Here is a 10695-nt window from a genome sequence, read left to right on the forward strand (position 1 = left end):
AAACACGGGATGACACAGTAAAAGATGGCTGACCACAACAAAACCCAAACTTTTTGAGCGCCACGGTGTTTTTGTGTGTTTCAACTATCAGCTACTTCATCTAGGTTCCCAACCAGACCCAGCACAGATCATCTGCTCGGGTCCAAATTCTGTTTTTTTTCCTCCGCGGACTGGGACGAGTGTCCAGCATGAAGATCAACAACAACAAAAAGGCAACATCAATCTGTTAGCTTCAGTTCGTCTGAGTTCAGTTTGAGTCTCAGTGCACAAAACTACGGCAGGTAGCCCTAAAGAGGTGTTACGGCCAATTGGATCCGAGGAAAAGTCATCAGATGGTTTGCAGTTGTGTTGCTGGACGTCGTAGTTTGAAGGGTTTTGTTGTATAAATGCTTGGAGTGGTGAGCGTGACTCGACAGGCTCACCCCGTGGCCTGCTCCGACGCCAAGGCAAGCAGATGCACACGAAAACAAGTCACACACAGGCTAGCACACCTGCACCTGGCTGAGGTTAGCGTCTGTGTCACCCAGCGCCCGGAGGGCTTCCAGCGCTCCGTCAGACACACACACACACCTGTACAAACACACCCATACACACTGTGACAATTACCCCCCCTTCTTCCCCCCCCCAACCCCCCCCCCCCCCCCGACCCGCTCCCAGCCCACTGACAGTGTGCACCCTCCCAAGGCTAGTTGGCATGGTGACGCTGATGAGACGGCCATTGCTAGGAGACGAAGAGAGCGGCAAGGAGGAGCATGGTCACGGTGAGCAGAAGGCGATCTCGGGACGGACTGCTCCCGCTGACGCTCTTCTCCAGTTTGGGAACAAAAGGGTTGTAGTCATCTGGAAAAAAGGAACAGAAACAAAAAACAGTTACCCAAAAAACCTTCATGGAACTTTCAGTCCCACGCCGGCAGAAATGTGGCTAGTCAGCACGACACCAGCAGCGCTGCAGGAGGCTGCAGCTGTCATTACAGAGCTCTCATTGTTCCGATAAACTGACACTCTTCAGACGGAAACACGCGGAAGGTTCTGTAATCCTCTCCGATAACCTGGCATGCACACCTGGTATTTGTCTAAAAATAGTTTGCAGTCTTTTGTTCGGGGCCAGACGCCGAAGGTTGACGTCAACCTGACGAACAGAAAAACAGCAGCAGACAGCTCAGTGCTCGCCTGCACCTCTGAGACGCGTGTAGTCACTTGATTAATGAGACTGCAGACGAGACGGGAGCACGATTTTCCGTCTGTACAGAAGTCAGCCGAGGCTGATTAGCAATTCCGTTTAAAGCTGGGACATCTCAGTGTTTCCAGCTGCTCTGTGGGTCAAAGTGTGGAGTAATGACTGGCTGACACCTGGTTTTCCAACCAGCCTCCTCTGGTAAGCTCTGCTGGCCACGCTAATGAGGTCCATGCAGCGGCGGCGCTCAGGTTAAACGCTCTGACCGCGCCCGCAGCTGAGGGGTCACGACACCGAGTTACTTCCCTGTGTTTCTCTGGCACTGACCGACTCAAGGATGGGGTTTCAAAAACATAAACAGAGAATCAAACACACACACACACACACACACCACACACACACACACACACACACACACACACACACCTCTGGAGGAGCAGATAGGAGATAGACCTCCTGTAACTTCAGATGAACCAAAGCTTCCTCCCAGTTTCTCTTTAAGCTGAATTTAACATCAGTTCATCATCATGAAACAAAAGAATAAAGTGGAACAAGAACTTCTGTCCTTTTAACTTCTCCGTGTCCCTAAATAAGAGATAGACGATCACGCTGCAGCCGCCGTTACTGACCCCGCCTCCTCCCCAAGACCGGATCTCCCGACATCACAGCACTCGGTCTGACTGAGCGCTTCCAGGAGAAACAATAATGACATTATGAAAATAATAATAACGTGTGTTTGGAGAAGCGTCCTCCAATCCTCCCTCTCTCTCTCTCTCTCTCTCTCTCTCTCTCTCTCTCTCTCTCTCTCTCTGTCTGTCTCTCTGTCTCTCTGTCTCTTTCTCTCTCTCTCTCTCTCTCTCTCTCTCTCTCTCTCTGTCTGTCTCTCTGTCTCTCTCTCTCTCTCTCTCTCTCTCTCTGTCTCTCTCTCTCTCTCTCTCTGTCTCTCTCTCTCTCTCTCTGTCTCTCTCTCTCTCTCTCTCTCTCTCTCTCTCTGTCTGTCTCTCTGTCTCTCAGTCGCTGATCGAGCGAGCGGCAACCCGCTCAATTAACGTAATTCACGGCCCAAATCCAACAGAAGCGATGGGGCTGATTCGGTTCGGGTTCGGTCTCAGGTTATAACTCCAGCGCTCAGCCCTGCAGAACCACATAAAGGCAGATCAAAGTTTCCTACCCGGTAAACGTGGAGAACACCGCTCTGATGCGCTGCGCTGGTGCCGCCGTTAAAATAACAAAACCACATTCCGCCGTAACGGATTCTGGTGTTCTTCTATGATGCAGAATTGTTTATGCCCGCACCTCCTGCATCGATTATTTGATGATTTTCCTCAGCTCTATCCATCCTGCATCCACCGGTCGGCCATCGGGGGTGGGGGCGGGGTTTGGGGGCCACAAAGAGAGGGCTCGCGGGCCAGACGTGGCCCGCGGGCAGCCATTTGCGGACCAATACTTTACATTATTGTTACACTAGTTATAAAAAGCATTTCCATCCACTAACGTATAAAATTTGTCTCATGTCACAAAATCACAGAAACAAAACTTTTCGTCCAGTCGAGGACGACTTTGAATTGGTGAAGACTCGTGTTTGCGGTCGCATAACCACCGAAAGCGCGATTTACACGCACGATCCGGAGAATTCATTTATTCCAAGAGACTTTTTTCTCTTTATTATGTTTCTAAGTAAAAACCGTTTTAATCTAAGAAGAAATAAAACAAGATTTATTGTAACGTGAAGAGATTTAAAATAAATCTTTTCTTGTACGTGAAGTTTTCTGTATGTTAGTAAAGGGGGTTGGGATGACGCTTATTAAGATTTGCGACACATTTTAATGACTGCTATCTACCGACGATCCGCTCAGAGCCCCTTCATGAACTCTTTTCCATGTTCTACTGAGCTAGAGTGTATTAAATTATCAAGTGAAATAAATCCCTGAGCCAGAAACGTGGTTTATAAATCACATCCGTACACTTTAGACGATAAATAACTCAGTTCTTCCAACAAAAGTTCTAATAAAAACAGAACTGAGTGAATCACAAACAGCTTGCCGCTGATACCCAGTCGGACGCCGCTGACAAATGACCCCAAACACACGATCGCTCAGAGGAGTTGTAATTGCTACGATAAATCCCATTAAAGCAAAAGCTGGTGGTTCCTACGCTAACGGCTGGAGCGGATCGTCAGCCGCCGTGACCCTAGCCAACGCCGTGACTAAATGAGCATCCTCCCACTGAAAGCCGTCAGCAATCACACGGCTGCACGGGGAGCTGCTTGCATCGTTCCATCTGCGTTGTGAATGAGATCTAAATGGAATCTAGTACTACGGGCCGTATTCAGGAGGGAACCGCTGTTGAGCTGTAGACGCTGACTGAATGGGGCAGCGCCCAGGAAATAAACCGTGAGCAGCGAAGGGGAGAAAAGAGACGGGAGGTTTACTCTGCGAGGCTGCAGAGCTCAGTGTAGTTAGTCTCTCGCACACGATACTCTGACAGATTTACTCATCGCCGTGTGCTGATGCTGAACTCAGAAAAAGCCAGTAATTAAAACTCTGATGCGACGAGTCTAATCAGCAGTCAGGAGGGGGACGCGGGGGTGGGGAACAGGAAACTACCGGCTCTTTGTTTACGGTTCATTTCAAAAGTCCCCGCCGACTTCTGAGCTTCATCTCACTGCTGCAGCTACGCTATTAATGTAATTAACAGCAAAACACAACAGGTGAAAAGGACCCGCAGGCTCTTGGGTGAACTCCTCAGCTACTGCATCACAGGTTTGAATGATGATGACGATTTAGACGAGGTGCGATGGTGCAACAGAGCGTCTCGCAACTGCAAAGGAACAAGTTCAAAGATAATACGACTGGAAAAAGAACGCAATGCAGCTCTCTCCTGCACGCAAAAGGTGATTTTTTTTCTAGTTTCCCTGTTTGTGACATCACAGATGGGAACTTTTTGAAATGGCTTGTTTTAGACACATAACTCCTAAAACCAAACACTGACAGAGAACGGATGGATGCTTTTTACATGTTGGGGTGTAAATAGAGGCAGCAGGACCCACACGGCAGCACAGAGGGCGAATTCTGAATAATATGTCCCCTTTAAGAGGATAAAGAGTTATTAAAGCCAACGCCTTGTTAAAGAACACAAATTAAGTGAACTGTTTAACTTATCAACCGGTTAAGGTCAGAGGTCAACAGAAAGGAAAGGGTAAGTTGTTGTGGACATTCTCGCCACCTAGAGGATTGATTTCAGCATTTCTTCTGAACGAACATGGTCAGAGATGTTTTTATATCAGGGGCAGTGAAGACGGGCTTCAATTTCACAGCTGGAAACAGAATAAAACCGAGTTTCGGTGGCGTTCCCCTCCGATGGATCGCCGCATGCTTTCTGAGAGGGGAAGGCAAGAGGAAGATGGGAAATAAAAAAGAGAGGAAAAGGAGATGGACAGAGAATGATGGAATAACGATGGGAGATAAAACGGGGGGGGGGGGGGGGGGGTGTATGTCAAGAAACCAACGTGGCCTGCAGCTAGAGTTTTCTCGACAGCTGTTATACAAAACTGATTTATCGCACACACACACACGCACGCATACACATACACACACGCAAGCACGCACATGCACACACGTGCACATGTGTGCACACACACGCACACACACACGCACGCATACGCATACACACACACACCCACGCATACACATACGCACATGCACGCACACACACGCACGCGCACGCATGCACACACACACACACACGCACACACACACACACACACGCACACACACGCACACACACACACGCACACACACACACACGCACGCACACACACGAATTAACAACATATTTCATAAGCTACCTGTGGGGAGAGCACGGAAGCTGCACATGATTGATACGAGCATGTTGGCTAACAGTTGGCCTCCCGCTAGGCCACGGCTAGGTGTGCATGGTCTAACTCTGTTGCCATGACGACAACGATCTATATGGTAGAATGACCTAAAACCTTTTTATTTATGGGTTTATCTTAGACAGCTGCCGGAGTTTTAAACAGTACCGCTGTGGCTAACGGGACGGCACACAGGAGCACCTGCAGCAGGAATCTGTAACAAAACCTAAAGAAACTTTCTTCTACTGAATGATTTGTTTTGCCACCTTTGTGCTAAATCTCATAAAACTGTGAGTTCTCTGATGATCGCTGTGAAAAGGGGCAGGAAATATGTGAAATTAGTATTCATGTAATTGTTAAGCAGGACGAGCAGCTTGCCAAGCCAGCTGGAGCTGTGAGGTTTACTGCAGCGGGCGTAACGTCCTTTTGTTGATTTCACCCAGGTTAGTCCTGCAGCCCCACCACGGGGTCTCCAGTCGATGATCGGTTTGTAATCGATCCGAGTCCTCTGAGACAGACCACCAGTCTGCTGGCCAATGGGTCTGACTGGAGGGTAGACTAGACGTGCTGCAGAAGATTTAAATGTGGTGGCTAACGTGCACGTGTGCCTCTGCTTCACAAGCTGAGGAGAGGAGTAGAGTCTGGGGAGGTTCGGGTCGGGTCCTGGAAGTTTTCATCAGTTCTCTGTGGGGTTGAGCTGACGTCATACGAAGTTAAAGAAAGACCAAGACTGTCTTGGTCAGCTGGTCTCTCAACGCGATTGACGACATTTTTTCAACGATGAGAACGGGAGAAGGGGCTCCCGGATGCCCCTCTGGGACAGAGCCAGCTGGGTACATCATGGACTCCTGGAAACAGTGGAACCTGATCTGCCTCTCTCAGCTGTCTGTAGAGGATTCTGAAGATGTTTGGATATTCGTGGTTTTGGTGTCGGGATTCCTGCTGTTTGGCCTGAGCGGTTACCTGGTTTACCGGAAAATTAACTAGCTTTTGAGGAATATTGGCTCAATCCCGGAGCTCAGGGATGGAATGCATCGCGCTGTGAACGCACAGACTCATATAATTGTCGAGATGAGTCGTAAGCTTGGAACTTTGGCTGAGATTCAGGCTCTGGCACAGAAGGTGGATTCCATCAAGGAGAGAGTGGACGGATCAGCAGGGATTGTGATTGATTAATTACGCCATTATTGTATCTAGAGGGGCTGAGGACCAACAGAACTCTAAGACAGAGAGGAAATGACCTCTGTCTGTCCCCAAAACAATTCTTATCTGAATCTGGTGCCCTTGGAGCCTGTGAGGCTGGAGTGTGGAAGAAATGTAGAATGTTGCCGTAGCTATGGAAACTCTTTCTCTCTATCCCAGCCTGGGCGGGACTGTGACCGGTGAAGGCCGTGGAACCGTGCTCTCTAACCCATTATCTCCCTCCCCTGTCCAAACGGAGGTGATGAGCGCTGCCCCATGCGGCTGCACGCACTGAAGTGAGGAGAGACCCAACCCTACCTCCCCACCTAGTGGACACTTATGTTGTGTTATGTCTGAAGTCTGTGTGCATTTCTGTCTGAGGTGTTCTTTTGCAGAGCAAAGCTGCCCTCTCTGTGGAGGGTAACTCTGAAGTGCCTTTTTTCCCTCCCCCTGACTCTATCCTCATATAAACCCTCTTGATCTATTACGGTAGCGCGGCTCGGGTTGCGAATGACCACAGTCACCAGTTCTTGTCATGTGTCTATGTATGTATGTCTGATCTCAGAATTGTGTGCACTGAAACTCTTAATTTCCCTCTGGGATTAATAAAGTATCTTTGAATTGAATTGAATTGTCTCCTAGTCTTTCACCATAAGAACACCACACTAGCATACTCATCAGCCATGTGGGTTTGTTACGTTAGAGCCTGAACTCGGTCGTCAGGGTAACGGGATGTTTGGGGCTCCTTCAGCGGTCCTGGGACCAAACCCCTGTGCTGCTTTTAGATTCATAAGATCGAGTTAACTCCACCTTTTGGTTCATAGTCATTATAGAAGTTTATTCTTGGTAAAGTGGGTCGCATCCACCTTTCTCCAGGCACTCAGGACTGGAAAAGTGCCTCAGGAGGAGGAGGCTGGATTTTCCCACATCAGATTATTACAGAACATATTAAAGGTGGAACGTGGAACAGGAACACCACAGCGACATCTAGTGTGTGGAGGTTATAGCTGCAACAACAGAACAAGGTTTCCAGTGGTTCGCTGATGTGTCGTTTGGGTCCAGCTGTTGTAGGCTTCACCTAAACTCACTCTGGTTGTAGATCTTTTATGGCCGCTCCTCTTCTGAGAAGATAACGGCATCTTCTGGGCTCAGGAGCAGCTTGCTGAGTCCACCATTTTCCACAGAGCCAGCCTCGCTGTGCCGAGCGGCCTGTTTGGCAACCCTCAACGCTGCCCTCTACTGGCTGGTGGATGCAAACATAAACCCAGTGTCGTGCCCGTCTAAATAAACATTTGATTATTTTTTTTATTAAAATTCAGCTTTCAAAGGAAAAACTGTAACTTCTACTTAACCTAATCTCTGTTTTTATTAGTAAACTGTAAAGAATCACAGAAATGAAGGGTGTGAGCTCATGAGTATGTGTTTAAAATGTCTATTTGACTCACCAATGTCGTCGATTTTTAGGCCTGGTCTCAGCGTGTAGTCTGGTTCTGTTGGCTCTGCTCCATCCTCCACATCAGAGGCTGAGAGAGAAATAAAAAAACAACAGGAGAAGCTGTGTGAGACTGAGTAGCAGGCGTGCAGAGAGGCAGGGTTAAACCACAGCGCTGGCCTGAAGGATTTTAATTACATCCAAACTGACATCTGGAGAGGAACATGCAAGAGAGTGGCAAGACAAGGGTGTAGAGGTTAAAAAAACCCCAGAGCAGGCAGACTGACAAGCCAGATCATCACCAGAGGCCTCGACAAAGAGATAGAGAAACGAGAACGAGGGCCGAGAGGGGAAGCAGAACAAACTGAAGACAGTCAGTGTGTGAGAAGAAAGCCGTGGAGTGGCGGGGCTGAAGGAGGGAGGAGAGGTTAATACTACAGGGCTGTGGAAGTTAAAAGGACCGGACAGGCAGGGGATCAAAGAGTGTGTGTGTGTGTGTGCGTGTGTGTGAGGGTAGGCAGGAGGCTGAGAGAGCATCACACTACAGATACACAACCACCCACTGACCGCTCACGGCAATTAATGGATTCTGACAAGGAGCGAAGGAGGAAGGGTGAAAGAGCGGGAATGAGAGGGGAAGAGGACAGGAAGGAGGCGGCGGGAGCCTTCAAAGCCGGAGAAAAGAGAAGAATATAAAGGACGAGGCAGAAAACAGACAAAGGAGCGCGGTGTCGGAAGGTTCTGACTGAAGAGGGAGCAACAACAAAAAAAAAAAAACGCATCACGATGTTCGCGTTGCAATGAATTCAAGCTGCTAAGCATTTATTTAGACTCTCAGTTCCTACAGCTGGTTTAGGTGAAAGTGGCCAAAATGCTAAACGCAGCGTTTGGATCACACAGAGGCCTCCGGGGGGGCCCTGTGGGACACCGTGGAGGGGGTCCATTCTGCCTTGGCCCCAAAAGTCCTTGAAACGGCCCTGTGTGTGAGGCCGTGTGAGTTTTCAAATATTTCTTTATGAAAATAAAAAGGGATAAAAATACCAACATTTTCCTTTTCAAGCACTTTGTTTAGTTTTCTTGTTTTGTTTATTTTTGACTATTTTCCTGTCTCTTCTCTGATTTTCTCCTCTCAGTCCTCCAGAAAAACTGCTGCCTGGCTTTTCTACAGTTTTTCACCTCAGGAGATACTTTTGAACCAAGCCGATCAAAGAGATCTGCCGACCGCAAAAGCAGCCGCCGCCGCGCTAGCAAAGTGAAGTCATCGGAGCACGGGTGATGAGCCCTGTAGCAGCAGAGCGCGTCGGGAACAAGTAAAGGACAGAAAGTACCAGACGATACGAGCGGACATGATCGACCGTGTGTTTATTTTATTTTTGGGTGGCGCCACTTTGAACGCAGCTCCCCTTCACCCTTTCAGGGGAGGCAGGCTCCCCTTAGCTCCCCTGTGATTTAAACCCTGGCTAAAACCAAGTGTTCGTAACAAAACACAGCAAAAACTCAGCAGGAGGGAAAAAATCCAGATGTTTAGATTCTGCTGCTGAGATTTTGATTTGTGCAGAGAGTTTGTGGAGATGGGTGGAACAGGGTACCTGCAGGTTTAAGGGAGCCAAATTTAACACTTTTTAAGACCTTTTTTAAGGCCACTTTGACCGAATTTAAGCTACAATTCCCAGCTATTGCCTGGAACCGCTACTAACCACGTCGCAAACATAGGATTAGCCATCCAGTTGCCATTAAACTTGCACTTCCCCATGGCGCAAGCTCCCACTAGCTTAACCAGCTAATGTGCTCATCTAAAAACAGTCCCCTTTCACAACCAACTGAATGTGTACGGTTCCGCTTACGCCAACATCGTACACAAAAAATGCTGAACGCTAACTAGAAATTCATGAAAATTTTATAGAAATAAAATAATCTTGTTTATTGGGTCTTTGGTCATTTAAGACCTTTGGAAACTGTATTTAAGGATTATTTGTCATTTTTAAGGATTTTTAAGACTTTAAATTTGGAAAAGCTAATTTAAGACTTTTTAAGGACCCGCGGATACCCTGGTGGAAGTGTTTGTCGGTGTGAAACGATCACCTACCGGTGGGACAGCAGACGTACACTCGTAGTCTGAGACAGTTGTGTCCGTGGTGACGGACGGGCGTGGCTGTAAAATACAGAACACACAGTTTCACCAACAGGCTCAAGTTTTACTGCTTCAGATGAGAAAACAGATTATCAATCCAAACCTCCAGATCCAAAACAAACCCGGTGCTTACAGGATAGCAGCTTTTTAGGCGTGGAAGAAGTTTGGCACAGCTTGATTTGAGTGACGTTTGCTTTTTCTGATTTTAACAAAACAAATATGATTTTATAGACTCTCCCTTACGATCAAATATTAGGGTCACCGCAAAGAAATATCAAGGTGGAGGGAAGATTTTTTCACCTGGACGGTAAGAAAAAAGGTTGAAGTTCAACTCAAACTGTCAAGTAAATCTTTCTAAATGAAAAAAAAAAAAAACTTAAAAATTAAGTTGTTGTTTTCTATGTTGTATCGGTTCGTTGTGAATGACCTTATGAGCAACACGATGGTTTACTCATCGTTAAAACATGTTCGGAAATACAACCATAATTAGTAGAAGCAGAGCCCTGCACGGGCCTGAAATCTGAGCCCGTGTCGGCCCGGCCCGAGGGGGTGGAGCCCCAGCCCGACCCGGTCCGAAAAGGTTTTCAGGATTCTCTGGCCCGACCCGAGCCCGACTTTTTTTTAAACTTTCATAATGTTTTAGCGTGACAGAAGCTCAGCATTGTAATTACCTGTGGGAAGCGTTCTGCAGTAAAAAAAAAAAAAAAAAGAAAAGAAAAGAAAGAAAAACAGCATCAATGCAGCGTTTTTTTCTAACAGCGTATTTTTCGAGCGGCAGATGAAATTTACGAACACCATATTAATTGGATGCGTTTGTAAATTTAATCTGCTCTGAAAATGCGCTCTTGTGCAATTAGAAAAAAAATCCGCATTCTAATTTTCTAACTGGAGAGCGCATTTTC

General features: G+C 47.5%; 1 protein-coding gene across 2 annotated transcripts in view; it reads right to left on the reverse strand.

Annotated features, from left to right (window-relative positions):
- Positions 1–652: 652 nt before the first annotated feature.
- Positions 653–10695, reverse strand: part of efna3b (ephrin-A3b) — a 102688-nt gene continuing 92645 nt past the window's right edge. For both annotated transcript variants that reach the window (XM_070551186.1, XM_015950434.3), the window contains 3 exons: positions 9749–9814; positions 7676–7753; positions 653–840 (listed from right to left, as the gene is read on the reverse strand). In XM_070551186.1, coding sequence (XP_070407287.1) covers positions 722–840; positions 7676–7753; positions 9749–9814 — 263 coding nt within the window. In that variant the 3' untranslated portion in view covers positions 653–721. The remainder of the gene's footprint in view (positions 841–7675; positions 7754–9748; positions 9815–10695) is intronic.

This window comes from Nothobranchius furzeri, chromosome 5 (assembly GCF_043380555.1).
Source record: "Nothobranchius furzeri strain GRZ-AD chromosome 5, NfurGRZ-RIMD1, whole genome shotgun sequence".
In the NCBI taxonomy this organism is placed as follows: domain Eukaryota; kingdom Metazoa; phylum Chordata; class Actinopteri; order Cyprinodontiformes; family Nothobranchiidae; genus Nothobranchius; species Nothobranchius furzeri.